The 18,898-nt window shown below is 41.9% G+C and overlaps 1 protein-coding gene across 6 annotated transcripts; it reads left to right on the forward strand.

The window, feature by feature from the left end:
* On the forward strand, positions 1-16,886 carry TAF1A (TATA-box binding protein associated factor, RNA polymerase I subunit A). Of its 6 annotated transcripts, none has more exons than XM_088667383.1 (12): positions 1-192; positions 1,360-1,429; positions 3,689-3,832; positions 5,482-5,651; positions 7,526-7,639; positions 9,414-9,612; positions 10,478-10,608; positions 12,167-12,325; positions 13,222-13,288; positions 13,386-13,509; positions 15,183-15,343; positions 16,628-16,886. In XM_088667383.1, the coding sequence occupies exons 3-12, from the start codon at positions 3,691-3,693 to the stop codon at positions 16,741-16,743; spliced, it is 1,383 nt and encodes a 460-aa protein (XP_088523509.1). In that variant the 5' UTR covers positions 1-192; positions 1,360-1,429; positions 3,689-3,690; the 3' UTR covers positions 16,744-16,886. The 6 variants fall into 6 exon arrangements, with proteins under 6 accessions (XP_088523509.1, XP_088523507.1, XP_088523510.1 ...); XM_088667381.1 differs by having other exon boundaries at positions 1,396-1,483; XM_088667384.1 differs by having other exon boundaries at positions 1,396-1,478.
* Positions 16,887-18,898: the final 2,012 nt, after the last annotated feature.

Genomic DNA, 18,898 nt, shown 5'->3' on the forward strand with positions numbered 1-18,898 from the left:
ACGAACAGGAAGTCGGGTTATGCCATGGTCAAAGATGGCGGCGAGGAACGTATCGGCGTGCTGGAAGTAACTCAAAATGGCCTTTTAGACATTCCATACCCGTGTAGGGAGCGCGCTTCTCCTGCCGTTAAGAGCGAGACCGGGCCCTATAAGGAGAGGTTACCGAGAGATAAAAGGAAGCTCCGCATCCAGGTAGGTTGGTCGGCGTAGGCTCCTCTCGGAGCTCACGTCGCTTGTATCTGGGAGCCAATAGATTACCGTGGGAGACAGCACGTGGTAGCCAGCCGATATCTATAGAGATAGGAAAGGGTTAGATTGGCACCTCACTTTTCTCAAGTAAAGGAAGAGAATTCTGGCAGCCTCTTGTTGCAGGAAAAACAGTGAAGGCTCCTGTGAGGCTTAATATGTTCATTACAGCATAAGCTTTCGTGGGCTACGGAAAGCTTATGGTGGGAAACCCAGCCAGATGGGCGGGGTATAAATAATCATCATCATATGGAGTTTAGAGTTTCCTGGATCCTACTGAGGAGACAGGCAGGTGGACTAGATTGCACTTGGATCCTTTTGGAGTTCTGCGGATGAGGGCTTCCCACGGTAAGCAGTGGAGGAACCGAGCATTTGTGAGTGTAGCTATGATTAGGTGGCAGCACTTCCGTCCTGGAACAAAATGTAATAGAAAGCAGTTTGTAGTCTTAGTAACTGGTCATTTCCAGCCACTTGTTCGTTGAACATTCATCCTGATTTGTTAGGAAGGGATGCTAGGGGGCATCACGTCAAAACAACCACCAGCTCTATTTCCCAGTCATAGCTGCCAAGTTTTCCCTTTTCTCATGAGGAAGCCTATTCAGCATAAGGGAATTTCCCTTTAAAAAAGGGAGAACTTGGCAGCTATGTTCCCAGTGCATTTTCTTGTCACTTTACTCATTGCAAAAAGCCCAAACTTCAGGGGAGAATGGGTTTGTTGAGCAAGAGTTCCAAAGCAGTTTTAACTGTTCACCTTGAATTTGCCAGTATATATATGATTGTATCCCACCTGAAAGTAGTGAAAGTCTGGAAGCCTGCTGATTATATTTTGCCACAGGTGCATTAAAATATTGGTTTTCTCACTTCTGATGAATGAGGAAGGGAAAGGAAGAAAAAAAAGGGAGAGGGAAAAAAGCATTTAGCGTAAACAATTAGCGCTTTGTCTAATTGTTATAAGTTTATGCCACTGTTACTTTTGCAGACCAGGATGGGAAATGTTAGGGAAACTTAAGTTATCTGATGCCACCTAGTGGCTTCATGGAGTATAGAAAACTCAAGAAATCACTGCATTGGCCCATTAGAAAGAAACAATACAAAAGTTGCAATCCATTTCAGGCACTAAACTCCAGGGTGGTGGTGTCTCCTCTGCAGGGGCTGTAGAGTGACAGAAGACTCCAGGGAATAGGTTAAGTATCCTCACCAGGAGTTGGCTGACTACGTTGCCTATTCATGGTGTGATGTGAGTCTGTGTATGTTTATTCTGAAGTAAGGCCCATTGAGTTCAATGGGACTCACTCCCATGTAAGTGTGTGTAGGATTACAGCCTAATAACTTAATTAATATGTGGGGTTAACACATTAATTAAAAATGAGTCCCCTGCTCTTCTACAGTGCAGTATAATGTTTATTTGTTACGCTTGCATGCTGGCCCATGCTATAAAGTTCTCTCAGCTGCTTACAATAAATACAGTAAGTATGAAAGTAACTTTGTTGTTGTTGTTCTTAGAATTTTGAAGTGTCAGGCATAGCTCTAGTGGCTTTATCCCAAACGTAGCAGAGTTTTTCTGTACAGCGCAGAAGCTAGTTGAGGTGGAAATGACTAGTCGGCTAGATGCAGAATAACTATTTACAGGATTTATTAAAAGAAAATAAAACCAGAGTTTCTGCATACAAAGCAAAGCAAAATAAATCCTAACTCACTCTATCTCCAACCATACACAGCACTCCTACTCCTAACACCCACCAGAAACAACTGTGCTAGCATTCCTAGATAACAGAGTTCAGTGCTGGTCGTTAACCAATGAGAGAGCTGTTGCCAGGCCAGGCAGACCTTGGCTTTCTGCCAAGAGTAAATTGACACTGCCTTGAGTTAATTGTGTGAAGCAAGAATCAGATTCCCATGAGAACCAATTATCAGAAATCGAACAGTTGTTTAGTCGTTTAGTCGTGTCCGACTCTACGTGACCCCATGGACCAGAGCACGTCAGGCACTTCTGTCTTCCACTGCCTCCCGCAGTTTGGTCAGACTCATGTTGGTAGCTTCGAGAACACTGTCCAACCATCTCGTCCTCTGTTGTCCCCTTCTCCTTGTGCCCTCAATCTTTCCCAACATCAGGGTCTTTTCCAGGGAGTCTTCTCTTCTCATGAGGTGGTCAAAGTATTGGAGCTTCAACTTCAGGATCTGTCCTTCCAGTGAGCACTCAGGGCTGATTTCCTTCAGAAACTAACTTTAATACAGCCTAAAACATAAAATCAAAAGCAACATGAATGCAAGAATAAAGCACAACTCCAAGGTTAAACCCAATCCAAAACACTGAGAGGAGCAAGACTACATGAGTTGTTGTCATGCCCCACTTCTGAAAAATGGGTGACATAGGAGCCAACTCCTAGGGGCTGTAGGGGCTTTAGATTAGATTAGATTTCTTTATTGTCATTGTGTAATTACAATGAAATTGGATGCTATGCCATAAACACAAAAAAACAAGAAACAACAAAAAAAAAACATTTTCAGCCACACATTCACATACCTACACAACTCTTCAGGTCAATTATTTAGTTACAGTATTTAAGATGGTTATAGCTTTTGGGTAGAAACTGTTTTTTAGTCTATTTGTTCTTGATTTAATTGTTCAACTGTATATCTCTTGCCCAAAGGCAGTAGTACAAAAAGACTACATCCCGGATGAGATGGACCCTGTAAAATATTTTTTTACTTTTTTGAGGCAACGGGAGCTGTATAGATCTTCCAAAGATGGGAGGGGATGACCAATAATTCTGGCTGTGGTTATGACCTTCAGGAGCATCTTCCTCTCCATTTCTGTACAAGTGGAAAACCAAGCACAAATACAATATATAATAATGCTCTCTATCAAGCCACGGTAGAAGGACACTAGCAGTCTCTCGCTCAGATTGTTCTTCTTTAAAAGTCTGAACTTTGGCTCCACAATAAAATATTTGAGGGGGCCAGCCCACCACAAAGTTGATAGGCATTCCCATTCAAATGGTGTGCACGCACTGTGTCATGTGATTGATTATGCGGGACGGAGCTTACCTGGGCTCCCACAATATTTTATTCAAATGGTGTAGGGAGCAATACTGAAGGCTTTTCCAACCCTGCAGTGCCCTGATTTGTCTCTCTCTCTCTCTCTCCCTCCACCTTCTTCTAAGGTGCACACTTTCACCTTCACATCACTGTAGCTATGGCAATGTTGACTGAAATTTCAGCAAGATTCTCTATTCCCCCTTGTATTGGGCACCCTGCTTCCATTTCATGTCTGTAAAGGGGCAATATTTAATGGAAAATAGTAATAAAAAACTAAACTAATGCTTCCTTGTACAGCAGTTTTTAAAGACATTGAAAGTGTCTCTTTTCCCCTGCTTCATTTCTTATTTTGATTTGCCTGACCTGCAAGCATAAATATATTTCCCCATCTTTCCTTTCACAGAAATGGATACTTTTGTTGAAGAATGGAGAAGAGGGCAGGTAAATTTGGAAGGAGAAACACAGGATGTGCGGGCAGCCACAACAACGACAGCTTCCCCCCCAGGAATTTATTTACCTTTACTCCCGAGATGTTTTCACTACACAAGTAAGTTCTTGATTGCTGGTTGGTAAGATTCCTTATTGCTTTGCATGGTATGATAGGACTGTCAACACGAATCAAGAAGCAAAAGTGGTGGAAGACCTTTTGCTCATTTATCAGTCCACAGTAGGTGGCAGAAGCATGCTGACCTTTAAACCCCTAAATGGCCTCGGTCCTGTATACCTGAAGGAGCGTCTCCACCCCCATTGTTCTGCCCGGACACTGAGGTCCAGCGCTGAGGGTCTTCTGGCGGTTCCCTTACTGCGAGAAGCAAAGCTGCAGGGAACCAGGCAGAGGGCCTTCTCGGTAGTGGCTCCTGCCCTGTGGAACACCCTCCCATAAGATGTCAAGGAAATAAACAACTACCAGAATTTTAGAAGACATCTGAAGGCAGCCCTGTTTAGGGAAGCTTTTAATGTTTAATAGATTATTGTATTTTAATCTTCCGAAGTCGACAACCCCGGAAGTATTTTCGCCGCGTACACCCAGTCTGCACATGCACAGAAGCGCCAAATCGCGCTTCGCGCATGCGCACAAGCGGCACTTCGACATCCGAAAACCTCGACTTGCGAAGACGGCCGCGGAACGGATCATCTTCATAAGTCGAGGTACCACTGTATTCTGTACGTTCCAGAGAATTACATGCTGTATTCTTTCTATGCCACTTCCAAATGTAGCTTGTGGATGGCATGCTTGAGCCTCTCTCACATTAAAAAGAACATGAAATGCTTCTTTGCGTGTGGAAAAGCTAGCATGTCAGGGAGATGGGTTCTAGTCCAGCTTTTGCCCTGACATGCTAGTTTCCCCCTTACAAACCAAATTCAGTTATGCAGTCCTTAACCTCTATATTCTGATGCAGTTACAGCCCTAGGGTCACTCCATCCCATGACATTTCTGGACATTCAGACTGGCAGCTGAAGGTTGGCGTTCTAGCATCTTGCAGTCGCCCACTGCAACTCAGTGTGCAGAGTCATGACATTGTAATGCACCAAGCAGAGCAGCAGCTGTTGCATCTCTTGTCCTGTTTGTCCATCTGTCCTCTTGCTCACTTTCTCCCTTGCCTGCTCTGGGGCAAAATGTGAGCTCCTGCTGGCAACAGCAGGCAGAGAAAAATATAGATAAACCAGCAAAATACAGATTATGAAGTACATACTAAAATGCATGCTAACACTATATAGCTGGGTAGACTTGCCTAAACTTTTTTGGGTGTTTGGGTGTGGTGTCAAAAGCAGGACGCACAGCAAAGGTACTTGCCTATTGTTGGTGGAAAGAGCGTTCCAGTGTATAGATGTTAACACACTGAAAGATTGATTCCTTACAAATGTGGAATGAACATTATTATGCAGAGTATTAAGTGAAGATGGCTTATACGACAGAATAGACCAATATATTGCAAAAAAAAAGTTGAGAAACAGTTGCTGCAGTATGTTTGCATGAAGCTATGAAGGAAGTTAGACAATTTAGTAGTACGGTATTGGATTTTACGTTCCAAAGATGAAATGCAGGACTGATTCCAAGAATGGAATCCAAGAATGCAACCAAGAATGTATGGACTTTTGTGTTTTCCTCTGAATTGCAATTTAAGTCTATAACCGCATTAGAAACACGTCAAAATTATTCTCATGTCTGTTACCAAAATTATTCTTGTGTTGTAGCATCTAGGTTTGTAATGCACTCGGAATTTCAGAAGGCAAAAGAAGGTTGTTTAAACTGCATCCAGGATTCCCTTTTGCAAGGCCAGTTGCAGAGGGCTGCAGAATTAATCATAAGCTACGTAGAAATGTTGGAGCATTACACTAAAGACAAACTGCGGGCTGCTCCTGAAGTAAGTAGACTAGCTAACCCCCTGATTCTGAGCAGGAAAGATGAGAAAGGATCTCTGTGATTCCTGTGTCCTATGCTTCCATCATGTAATATGTTTAGGAATAGGGTAGAACAATTGACACTTCGTTTGACCTGCTGCCACTTTGCTGACCGCTACAGAGCCTCAAAGACCATAAAGACTGGTTTGCCTTTTGGTATTTATTTGCATATGCTATCTGCTTGACTTTTGGTTTTGGCTTCTGTGTCAGCATTTGTATATGGTTCTCTTATTGTTCTCTTTTTGTACTAATAATACTTGATTGAAACTTGATTGAATCTTGTGCCTTTGCGTGCTGCTTGTATTGTATTGGACTTTTGAAGAAATTGGCAGCATTAGCCCATTATTTCAGTGTTTCTTCTATTGATGACTGTATTCTCTTGGGGATAGCCTGTTGTTGAAGTATATGCCAGTGGTGGAAAGGGCAAAACCTAAAGTGGTTTCTCCTTTCTGCCATCTCATAGATTTATTATAATTATAATTATTTATGAAATTTGTATACCGCCCTAGACCCGTAGATCTGAGGGCGGTTCACAACATAAAATTGCAATTACAGTGGTACCTCTACTTACGGATTTAATGCGTTCCGAACGCACATTCGTAAGTCGGAAAAAATTGTAAGTCGAATCCCATAGGAATGCATTGGGGGGGGAATCGTAAGTCGAAGCAACCCTATCTAAAAATTCGTAAGTAGAAAAAATCCTATCTAAACTGCACCCAAGATGGCGGTCGGAGCTCCCTTCGTAAGTAGAAACATTCGTAAGTAGAGTTATTCGTAAGTAGAGGTACCACTGTATAGAATTGTAGAGTTGGAACAGACCACAAGGGTGATCTATTTTTGTTTGTTTGTTTTGTATACCGCCCTTCTTCCAAAGATCCCAGGGCAGTTCACAACAGAAAAATACAAAATGAGAATAAAAAAAACAAAGACAAGCTGAAAAAGCCCCTCCCACAAACACATTTTAAAAGCCATCAGCCAAACACCTGATTGAAGAGAAATGTTGATTGAGTTTCCGTCTGTTGGCTCTCATCCAATCCATTAGTGAGGCAAGACAACAGTCCAGAACTTTCATTGCCTCACCTGCAGATGTAAAGGAGCTGTATGTCATCGGCGTATTGCTGACCATGTGCTCCAAAATACTGGATGACCCCACTCAGTAGTTTCATGTAGATGTTAAACAGCATAAAGGGTAATAGTGAACCTTCAGGAACCCCACATTGAAGGCTCAGTGGGGCCAAAGAACACTGCCTCTGGGAACGACCAGCCAAGTAGGTAAAGAGTCTCATGCTGTACCAACTGAGCTTACAATTCCCCACTCCTCCACATGCAGCTGCTGGGTGACCTTGGGCTAGTCACACTTCTTTGAAGTCTCTCAGCCCCACTCACCGCACAGAGTGTTTGTTGTGGGGGAGGAAGGGAAAGGAGAATGTTAGCCGCTTTGAGGCTCCTTGGGGTAGTGATAAAGTGGGATATCAAATCCAAACTCCTCTTCTTCCTCTCTGTCTTTCTCTCTCCAGCCAGTGGGCTGCTGGGATAGGGGATAGATTGCTCTTGCCAGAGATATAAGCTGATTGCTTGCAGAAGGCTTTTGAAACAGCGTTGGGGGCCACATGAAATTAGACCAAGGGCCACAGGTTGCCTATCCCCAATTTAGGCTGTTTTGTTGAGCTTTTTAATTCTGCGTCATGATGGCTGCACATTTTTGCATTATGCAATTAGAAGGGCTCTTTGTGCCTGTTGTAAGTGACCATATACTTCAAAGATATGCTTATGTTCACATTTTGTAGCTGTCGTTTGATTTTGCTTCTGTGTTCTGGATGTGTGTTCTCCGTGCTAGGAGATCTGGAGAATAGGAACTGAGATCTTGCAGCGGCATCCACGGAGCAATATTAATGAGACGAACCACTTTGCAGATCAGATGAAAAATTTAGGAGTAAAAGGATATTTAAAGGTGAGGAGAGTTTCAAAGGATCCTTAAGATCATAATACTTATTTTTCATATAAAATATTATTACCATTATTATTGCTATTCTTCCACGTATAGCAGGGATGGGGAACTTTTTGGCTCACCATAGTGATTTTGGGTGGCAACTCCTTTGAAGTGCGTTTCAAAGTGGTTTATTTTGAACGTAATTCAATGTGCTGGCTGTGCTTTTTGCCTTCCTCTCACCTGATATCTCATGTGACTTTAGGGGTGTGGCGGGTGGGCATGGTTTGAGGAAGATGGTCTCACAAACATAATAAGGACCTCTGCAGGATTAGGCCCATGAGCCGGAGGTTCCCCACCCTTTCTGTTTCTTGTTGCGGGGATTTGTAGCAATGTCCATTACTCCTAGTAGAAGTTTATTTGGTAAAACATATCCTTAATTACAGAATAGAGTTAATGTTTTGCTATTTTCTTTTAATTATTTACTTGTTTTTATCCTGCATTTTATTCTGTGAACCGCCCTGAGGCCTTTGGCTGAAGGGCAGTATATAAATCTAATAATAATAATAATAATAATAATAATAATAATAAAGCAATGAATGCTGATGTAGTTCATGCGACTTTGGATTGTATCCGATGCTCTTGGAATGTGTGATTTCTGCTTCCTCTCCTCCTCCCACACTTTGCCTAAATTTGGTCCTCCAACCATATGAAGCACAGAGCAGGGGGCACAGCAGATGACAGGAGAGGAGGGGAAGTGCCATTGCGCACAAGGAAGTCTCTTGTGCACATGGCACTGCAGCACTAGATGCAACCCTTTGAACTGGATATTATTATTTTTGTTTGTGTATATATGCAGTTCTGCACCATGATCTGCAGTAAATTAGCCCCATGTGCAGTGGTATCTTGACTTACGAATGACTCGACAACCGAATTTTTCAACTTACGAATGGGGGTAATGGCCGCACGCTCGACATCCGGAAAAAACCCGTGGCGGTTTTAGATAGGGATTTTTCGACTTACGAATTTTTAGATAGGGTTACGAATTTTTCCATTTTCAATGCATTCCTATGAGAAATCGCGTTTCCAATGGTGTTTTTCGACTTACGAAGGTGCCTTCGGAACAGATTAAATTCGTAAGTCAAGGCACCACTGTACATGCAAAAATGTGTACCCTTTGTATACTTGTACAGTTCAAACTGGGAGTCCCTAAAAATTTACCTGCTTTTGTATTAATTCCTTTATATTCAGTTTTCCACTCATTTATAATTCTATTTCATATCATTTGCACTTTTTAAAAAAACCAATTATGTTAAGCTTTGTGTATCAGTAAATGGAGTAATTCCATTTTGGTTTATATTCAGAAGTCTAGTTCTCTTTCTTTCTTTCTTTCTTTCTTTCTTTCTTTCTTTCTTTCTTTCTTTCTTTCTTTCTTTCTTTCTTTCTTTCTTTCTTGGTGTGCGGAAGCTTTAGTCCCTGTTCCACTGGGTTGCCACTGAGCCAGTTTGAACCTTGACTGGGATCCAGTGAGTGTTAGTGCATTTGCCAAGATTTGAATGGCGTGTGCTGATGTTAATTGCATCACCAGTTTGACAGTGCCCCCCCCATTTATTTCCAAGTCCAATATCATTCAAACGGCATGTCCCTGTTGCTCTTGCAAAGCTGCCAAATTTTTCACTGAAAGTCCTCCAGATGTAGGAGGACTGAGCCCATTGGGTTTGCATTGTAGCATTTTATTCAGAGCCGCCGTTGCTGCTGCTGCTGCTGAGGATTGTAATCTAGGTTGAAATTGTTGCAGGTTTCTTTAGAGCATGCCTTCCACCTCCTCTGCAACGGGTTTGAGGACGAGGCTTATCAGAACCTGGTCCTGGCAGAAAGCTGGAAGTACGGAGAACAAACAGTCATTCAGAACAAAGAACTGAAACTCATTCAAGGTTACAGGGGGCTGCTGGACTATTCTAAGTGGTTGAAAAAGAAGACGGACATGTTGGGGCTTGGTGAGTATGCGCCTCAGGGAAAATCGGTGCAGGACATAGATGGCCATGATTATTATGCTCAGCTCTTGAAATTGGAAGCATAGAATGAGACTAATGCTAGACTTTGAATATGCACCTAAGTCCTAATGTTTTTATTGTCTGTCTGTTTTGTATCCCACCCACGGCAGAGATTACTGAATAGAGGAATAGTCAGTATGAAACAGTAACTAAAAACAACACACAAAATAACACTATACAGTGCAGCAGTCAGTGGTATTTGGACTACTAAACTGTCCTGTGGTCACAGTTAAATCAGAAGTGTGTTTAGGATTTCAGCATTAAGCAATTGTTAGGCAGTAAGTCCAGTGAACTCGATGGAACTTATGAACAAACATGCTTAGGACTGTGTTGCTAAGTCTGCCTTCCTCATCAGGAGAAGGTTAGTTTTTTTTAATAGGTTGCTGAGAGTTTTTTTGATCATCATCATCATTGCATCTGTACCGCAGGAACTCAAACTGAGTGGCTTTCTCAGTAAAGCATGACTGATGCTTTCGTTTCAGTCTCCTTTGCCATTAAGTTTAATCGGATTCATTGGCTTGCGGTAAACATAAAGCTTAATCATCATTTGTTGCCTTAACAGGTGGGTGGGGTTGCTCACCTGTCAATGGGAAACCCCATTAAGTTTCCCTGCTTAATAGTCCTCTGTTTGACTCCTTTGGGACCAGAAAGGCATGTTGTGAATTTATTTGGTTCCTCTCTTTCAGAAAGCTTTTTATTTTTTATTTTTATGGTGCTTGGAAAGTGAGATTAGTGTCACGATTTACCTGAGTTGCAGATCACTGTGCTTAATTATATAAGAGGCTATATTATGCCTTGTCTTTCGCAGATGAGGACAGCTACGCGGTGTCTTCTGTTCAGCAGGAAATGGGCATCTTGTACCGGCAGGCTAAAGTCAGCCTCAAGGAGATCATTAAAATTCCTGGAGTTTGGGATCCTTTTGTGACCTGTTATGTGCATGTAAGAGCATGCTTTACAACCAGCTTACTCCTTTAAAATAAATAAATAAATAAATAAATAAATAAACCTTGATCTAAGTAATTGCTGGCTGTTCAAGATTTTGTAGCTTGGGGAATACTCTAAAAACGTCTTTCACAGAAATTAGTAAAATAAGACACTGAAAAAGTGTCTAGAAAGCATTGGGGAGTCTTGGGAATTCTCTGTCATAAAATATGATAATGTTCAGTGGCTTATGTGGCTATTAAAATAATATTATAGATAGATTGCCAGTTCAAATGTAATGGCTAACTGGGGTTTGCTTGGATCAGGAAGCGAGGGAATTGTAGGAGGAGAAAGCCTGTCAGCCCCAAGTCATGAACCCAATAACTGAACCATGGTTTGGCAATTTGATCCAAATGATTCTCTCTCTCTCTCTCTCTCTCTCTCTGCACCAAACCAATCACATTTCGTGATGTAGATATATTATCCAGCCATAAGTTCCCACCTGAATTTTGCTTTTCATTCTAAAGCTTTTATTTCTGATCCATTAAATTGGATTATTGCAGTGTATTCTATGTGGGGCTTCCCTTGTGCTTGACCCAGAACGCTGCAGTTAGTGCAGAACGCTGCAGCACAGCTGCTGGCAGGAGTGAGGCCTTGTCAGGAAACAACACCTCTGCTCAGAGTTCTGCACCCAGCTGCCAGGCCAAGTTCAAGAGGTTACAATGAGTATATGAAGCCCTTAACAGCTTGGGACCAGTTTACTTGCAGGATCACCCTACCCCTATAGCAGACATACCTTGGAAGTCGAATGAAATCCGTTCCGGAAGTCCGTTCGAGTTCCAAAACATTTGACTTCCAAGGTGCGGCTTCTGATTGGCTGCAGGAAGCTCCTGCAGCCAACCAGTAGCCCTGCTGGACGTTCTGCTTCCAAAAGAACGTTCTAGAACTGGAACAATCACTTCCGGTTTTCGATCATTTGGGAGCCAAAACATTTGGCAACTAAGCCTTTTTAATTCCAAGGTACGACTGTATACCCACCTAGCCTCTTCAGTCTGTGGAACTGGTACTGTTACAGTTGCCACAAAAATTCCATACACTTGTAAGAAATGGATAGTTTTGTGTGGCAGCACCTAAAATTTGGAACTCCTTGTGTATTGACATCAGGCAGGCACCTTCATTGTACTCTTTCCAGCGTCAGCTTAAAACATTTTTGTTTAGGTAAGACTATCCAGACATGCTGAAGTTAAACATGCTTTATTTCCTTTTAGCCGCTTGCTGTTGATTTTAATCTTTTGAATATTTTTAAATTCTTCATTTTAACTGTGCTTTATCAATAATTTAAATGGGTTTTGTTTTTCCCCGTAAACTGCTTAGAGGTGTTTTTTTTTTTCCTGACAATCAAGCGGTGTACAAATTTTGTTTAAAAAAATAATTTCAGTCACCTGATCGTTGACTGTACTGTATTCGCTTGAGAAGATTTTTCTTTCGTGTTGCAAAACACTCTTTTGAGTACGTCAAGGTGAAAATGTGGTCCCCAACTTTAAATAATCAGCTGTACATTTGTGTGTTTCCTCAGATGCTGGAACATTATGAGGAGTATGAAGAAGCAAGAGAAGTGTTGAGGGAATATGCATATAATTCCAAATTTCCTCCAAACCCTAATGCACATGTCTTCTTATATCAGTTCCTAAAGAGAAGGGGTGAATCGAGGAAAACTCAGAGGTCTGCACTCCAGGTATTATAGTTGGGCCTTATTTAATGGTCACCATTTCATTGTGTAGCGGTTAGACTGTCGGACTAGGAGCTGGGAGACCAGAGTTCAATTTCCTTCTCAGTCAAGAAGCTCACTGAGTGACCTTTAGCCAGTCACTGTCTCTCAGTCCAGCCCTCCTCACAGGGATTGTTGTGAGGAGAAATTGGAGAGGTGGAATACCATGTATGCCACTTTGAGCTCTTGGAGTGAAAGTGAGATATAAAATTAAATTTTAAAATGTCACAGTAATCCATTAACTCTGGCTCATTATGACATGAGGCTGAGGTACACTGTGTCCGGAAAGCCTATGAACAATGTTAATAAATTTATTTTAATAATAAATAAATAAAAATAAACAAATAAAAATAATAATTTATTATTTATACCCCGCCCATCTGGCTGGGTTTCCCCAGCCACTCTGGGCGGCTTCCAACAAAAAAATAAAATAAAATAATCAATTAAACATTAAAAGCCTCCCTAAAAGAGGGCTGCCTTCAGATGTCTTCTAAAAATTATTTATTATAATTTGACTGCCCCCTCATTCAAAAACTTCCCAACATATTTGAAAATACATCAGGGGAAGGTTTTAGACACTTTTACATGTATTCAATACATGGAGATTTGTTTTCCTGTAAGCACGCTGTAAATTCCGTTTTCACACCCCCTCAGACTTGATGTTGCAGAATTGCAGAAGAAATTCTTTGTTCCTGTGTATACTTGGGCTATAAAGTGAAATTATTGGACCAATCCAGTCTCCTGCTATAGTGAACTTTGGCACAAGCCTCTGCTCATCATTTGTCCATTGAAACTGGTGGGATAGGGAAGTGCATAGCTTTGTCTCAAGATGGATGTTTAGTGTCTTGTCTGTTTCTTTTTAGATCTTGCACGAGCTTGTCCCTTCTCACGAACTGATGCTGGAATATTACGCCATGCTGAAAAAGTCAAGTAAGGCATTTCAATTATTGTGCTTTAAGATACACAGAATTAGGGTCAGATTGCCTCCCTGCCCTCCCCCCTTAATGTGATTCAATCTTAATTTCAGAAAAAAGGAAAAACCAGAAGCTACGGCTGGAAGTTATTTTTGCAGCCTTGGATTCTGCTGGGTGGAAGGAGAATGTCAAAGCCTGGAGCTGCTTGGCGAAGGAGATCGTAGAAGTATCGCAGAAGTGGGTGAATGGTGAAATCAGCTGCCCCATGTGATGTATCTCTTGCTTGGCTGCACCTCTGCAGACTGCAGATGGTGCCCTGCGGATATTTGACTGCCCCCTCATTCAAAAACTTCCCAACATATTTGAAAATACGTCAGGGGAAGGTGTTAGACACTTTTACCGGTATTCAAAACTGCACCAGTTTTATAATGGGATATAGTTAGTTAATTTTTTAAGCTGTTTTCAGTTCATACTATCTTTTAGTTCATTTAGTTCATTCAGCTTGGCAGATTCCTGGATGAAACATCCGCTTTGGATCCATTCCAGACCGGCTTTCGCTCTGGTCATGGCACCGAGGCGGCTCTGGTCGCCCTAACAGATGACTTCCATAGGCAGCTGGATTGAGGCGCGTTGGGGCTGTTGATTCTTTTAGATCTGTCAGCAGCCTTTGACATGGTCGACCACGAACTTCTAGACCACCATCTTGCCGACGTGGGGATTCGGGGCGCAGTCCTTCAATGGCTGGGCTCATTCCTCTCTGGCCGGGGGGTGGGGGGAGTTGTCACGCTACTCCTTGGTGTGTGGAGTACTGCAGGGCGCAATTCTCTCCCTGATGTTTTTAACATCTATATGTGCCCGCTTGTCCCCAGCTTTATCTGTTGATGGACGGCCACCCTGACTTGGCCCCAGACACACTGTTCAGATGTCTGGAAGCCGTGGCTGGACGGCTATGTGGGAACCGGTTAAAGTTAAATCCTTCGAAGACAGAGGTCCTTTGGCTCGGTCGAGACGATATGGAGTTGGAGGACCAACTCCCATCCCTTGCGGGGGCACAACTTTGACCTTTAAAGCCCTATACGGCCTAGGACCCTCGTACCTATGGGACCGCCTCTCCTGGTATGCCCCACAGAGCTCATACCAAAATAACAAACTTAGTTGGTCTTTAAGGTGCTGCTGGAAGGATTTTTTTTTTTACTATGTCAGACCAACACGGCTACCTACCTATAACTACAAATAACACCCTGAAGATCCCAAGCCCCAGGGAGATTAGACTGGCCTCAACCAGAGCCAGGGCCTTTTTGGTTGTGGCCCCAGCCTGGTGGAACGCTCTCTTATTATACAGCCCTGCATTCATGAAAGATATTAGCTTACAAAAAAAGTAGCCTACCTGTCTTTTTTTTTTTTTAACGCCATGTGGCACCAGTTTATATAAAAAATGTGCGGAGCAGGTTGCACGTTATTCTTCTTGAATTTAGGACATTAACTGGAAACTGAACATGTTTTCACTGCAAGGGCTCAGCCAAAGACAAGAGATGGCATTTGAATATTAGTAAAGTGCCCTTTTAAATTACTGAGTTAAATAACCATAAGTATAATCTTCCATGCCCCTGAAATAGGGGTAGCCAACGTGGCAGACTACAGTAGTCGGAGACAATGGGAGCAGCCGTCCACAACATCTGGAGAATACTGCATTGACTACTTCTAGACTAAAACTCCAAACAAAAAAGGGAAGTTTGGACCATGATGAGATTGCCTGTGGACACATCTTGGTAGAGCCAAGCATAAGTAATACACACATCCTAGCCTAGCTTAGTTGTGTTCTGGTGTAGTACAGAAATCTATCAGCATTCAGCATGGATCTAACTGAGATACACCCTCTTCTCTCTCCCTCTCTCTCTCCCCACCCCCAGCTCTGACAAGCAGCTTCACTGGCTCAAAAACAAGTGGGCATCTCGAAAGGACTGGTGGCCAGCCTTTCATTTCAGCCTTTATTTGGCAAAAAGAAACTGGCAGGAAGATGAATCTCTTGCTTGTGAAAAGGTACTGGTGGCTGGAATGCTGATGGGAAAAGGTAACTGCCTCCCCAAAATATATGTTCTGTCTCCTGTATACATACAAGAATTAGAATCCTGGCAAAGCGTATATTGCATAAAGCTTTATCTTGTATCTTCTGCCTTTTCTCTCAACTGCAACCACCTTTATCCTTGCACCAGCCCTGTGAGATGGGTCAGACTGAGAAATATGGCTGGCCCAAGGTTGCCCACTGAGCTTCATGGGCGAGGGAGGATTTGAACTCTGGTCTCCCAGCTTCTAGTCTAACACTAAATCTATCGCTCCACACTGCCATTTGGTGCATAGAACTGTATCAAGTAACATAAGCAAAAGTGATTGGTTTTCGCACCAAGGCAGTTAGCATCTAAAGTTCACCAGAACTTTTAAAGCAGAAACAAGAAAAGGAAGAAGCAACTGTTGTTAAAAGTTCTTAGGCTTTCTTTCAGCTCTGACTGTGGTGTTAAGCCAAAAGCTTCAAAGAAGAGATGGATTTTGAGGATCGATGTGAAGAAAGAAAGAGGTGGAACTCTGTAGATGCCCCGAGAGAGCATTCCACCTTTAGCCCAGTTGAAGCATCAGTTATTACTGTGGGATCTCCTTCCTCCCTTTTGTAGGAAGGAAATTTGAGGTGCTGAGAGACCATACAAAATGTGGGAAGTTAATGAACCTCTTATTACTTCTTACATGTGTTATTTTCATGGCCTTCAATGGAGAGGAGAGGCAATTCTAGCTGCTGATGGGAATACCGTGCATACTGCTGGTTACTCATTACAGCATTAGTTGAGCCCAAACAAAGCAAGATGATGCAGTTTCTTTTGCATGTCCAAAACCCAGCACCCATCAGGCCCCCTAATAGAAACATCTAACATGGCAGATGAGTGCATGGTCTGTAGATTAATAGTGCTGTTTTTCAGTATCTATACCTTCAAAGCTCTTGTAATAATGGTCTCATTAATTGTTTTTAGAAAATGGCCATCAAACCTCATCAGGCTTCTACATTGGGACCTTGCCATTAAACAAAGTGACTTCCAGGTGTAGGCTAACTTTGCTTGATTAATTGCTCAACGATACTGAAGAGATAATTTACCCATAATTTTCCTATACATTGAGATTTTCACACTTGTGGAGTACTAAGGTTCTGGATGCTCAGTGGGGTTTTTTTTTTATTCTTCTCCATCCTTTCAGAAGCCCCATGCCATAATCACAACATGTTCTTAAGGGTCTGATTGTCCCCAGTTAGTCTTATCTCATTCATTCATTCATTCATTCATTCTAACGCTATTTCGCTTTTGTGTGTGTTTAGATTGCAAATATTTCAGACACGTCATGCGACAAGGTTGTGAAGCCAATAAGAAAAAGTTCAAACCATTGAAGAAATTTGTGAAAAAACACAGCTGGATCAGTTTGAAGATTGTCTGATATTTGATAGTTTTAAAGGTGAAATCCCTTTTCTTTTTGGAACTATATTATTTTTTTCAGATTGTACATAGCCTTGTAGATAATTGACAACCATTTTTTTAAAAAACGAAGTTCCAGTTTTATAATAAATCTTTCCAAAGGAATTCCACTTTGAGTCATTGCTAAAATAAAACTTCACGGGAAACACATTTTATCATTTATCTTTCAAAGTCTCCATATAAAAACCTTTGAAATATCTTCTTGAATTGATTATGCTTGTGTGTGTGTATCTGTAGCAGACAATGTATAATACAGACATGCTGTGACTACAGCTTGTCCTGCATCCTATAACAATAGTGTAGAATTGTTTGCCCTTAGAAATTCTTAGTCACCCATCATGCAGTTAAAAGAGGCCCACACCAGCCTCCAAGTCTGTTGTTAACACATGTCTCTGTGTGCATGCACTTTGCACATTTAAACACATTTTTGAGAGAGGTGGAGGCTTTCTGGTGCTAATTGACTTGGAGGCATTTCTGCCCTCCTTGGGTAACAAAAATGGAGACAGCAGCAGTTACACTGCAGTGTGTGTCTGGTAACTGTGCTTAACTTGGTAGGTAGCAAGGTGTTCAGACCTGAAGTCAGTATGCATGGTTGGGCTACACATACATTAGGTGAGGCAGGGAAAGCCAGAGTAACGCAATTAATTCTGCTGTGTCCATTTAGCAACTTTTGTGTACATTGTGAACATTTAGCAAATACGCACAACTGACTTGGGTAATCCAATGCTTTGCCGCATGCCTATTAGACATTGCATTCTGCAAGACCAGCGGCTTCTTGGATTTCACGACGCATCCTTTCAGTCCAGTTGTTCACACCATAAGGGCTAGAAACATGTTCTTTTTCAAAAAGAAAACAAAACTTAAGAATCTCAGGAATCTGAATGTTGTACCTAGTAGAACTATTTACAGTATTTGCTTGTGGTGCACTGCGGCAATGCATTCAAACACATAAAATGCTTTATTTAGGATGGAGCTTGTGAATGGATTAATTAACCCCCCCCCCCTTCCTGCTGGTCATGGTCATCACTTTGGCACAGCCTTGAATTGTGACTTCATCAGAAGTCTGACTTGGGAGAGTGGCTTACAGAGGCACCCTGCAGAGAATGTCTAGACTCCAGTTGCCTTCAGACTCTCACTACTTTGCAGGAAGGATTCGATCACAAACTGGAAATTCAGGTTTGTGCATTTAGAGTGGATTAAAGTGCTCTGGTGCAACAAATCCACTTTAAAAACACATTTTTTGTGGTTAGCAAAGTGATAGGGAAATACAAGTATGGGATAAAGAACAATTGACAGAACAATGTATAACTCCTGTGCAAACCGATCAGGATGAACGTGCAGGGGTGAAACTACGCTTTATTTTACCTGGGTCAAAGATGCGGTTTGGCACCCCCCTTGCACATTTGTGTATATATATATATATACGCACACACACACGCTGGGAGCCTCAATGGCACCCCCTGGAGGCTTCACCCGGGGCCAAAACCCCGGCTAGCGCCCCTACCCCCCCCCGGTAATTATGGCTCTGTGAATGTCTCTTTTATAACTTCCCTGCAAAGACATGGAAACAAATGCTTAATAAAGAGCAGGCACTGTATAACCTCCCTGTAAGATTTGTGTAAGCAAATTTGGAAGAATGCTCAGCAAACATCTTGTGGAGTTCTTAGAAACAGCAGCCTTAGGACTTAAAGCAGATGAAGAGTAACATGAGAGTGAGAGAGTGGTGGAATACAGCAACAACACCGTGCAAAAAAGGATTGGAGGAGGTCCAAGAAGCAGCATGGAACGTGCTTTTATTTTTTTATTTTTTATTTTAAAATAATCTTTATTGAAATTCCGATCAAAAGCAAACAACTAAAGTACATACAAACAATAAACAATAAAATATATAAACAAAACAAATTCATGTCTCCTTATCCACTATATACGGTACTGCTAACAATTACTAATAAGGATCTAAATCAATTACCTAATACAATTCATCTTGTCATAACCATGAATGCTGTAATAACTTCTATAAATTACGAATGATTCTTACCTATATTGACTTCCACTTGTCTTCCTCCCAGGTTAATCTTTTTTACCCACCATTGTACTGCTTTCTTTTACTTTTCATC

Source organism: Zootoca vivipara, chromosome 3, assembly GCF_965207765.1.
Source record: "Zootoca vivipara chromosome 3, rZooViv2.hap1.1, whole genome shotgun sequence".
Taxonomy (NCBI): Eukaryota; Metazoa; Chordata; class Lepidosauria; order Squamata; family Lacertidae; genus Zootoca; species Zootoca vivipara.

What these genes read in the sequence shown, in the direction of transcription:
- TAF1A (XM_035111399.3), top strand. An exon ending in GAGATGTTTTCACTACACAA is followed by an intron (nt 3,833 to 5,481) that starts GTAAGTTCTTGA and finishes CTTGTGTTGTAG; the next exon opens with CATCTAGGTTTGTAATGCAC. An exon ending in ATCGTAGAAGTATCGCAGAA is followed by an intron (nt 13,510 to 15,182) that starts GTGGGTGAATGG and finishes CCCCACCCCCAG; the next exon opens with CTCTGACAAGCAGCTTCACT.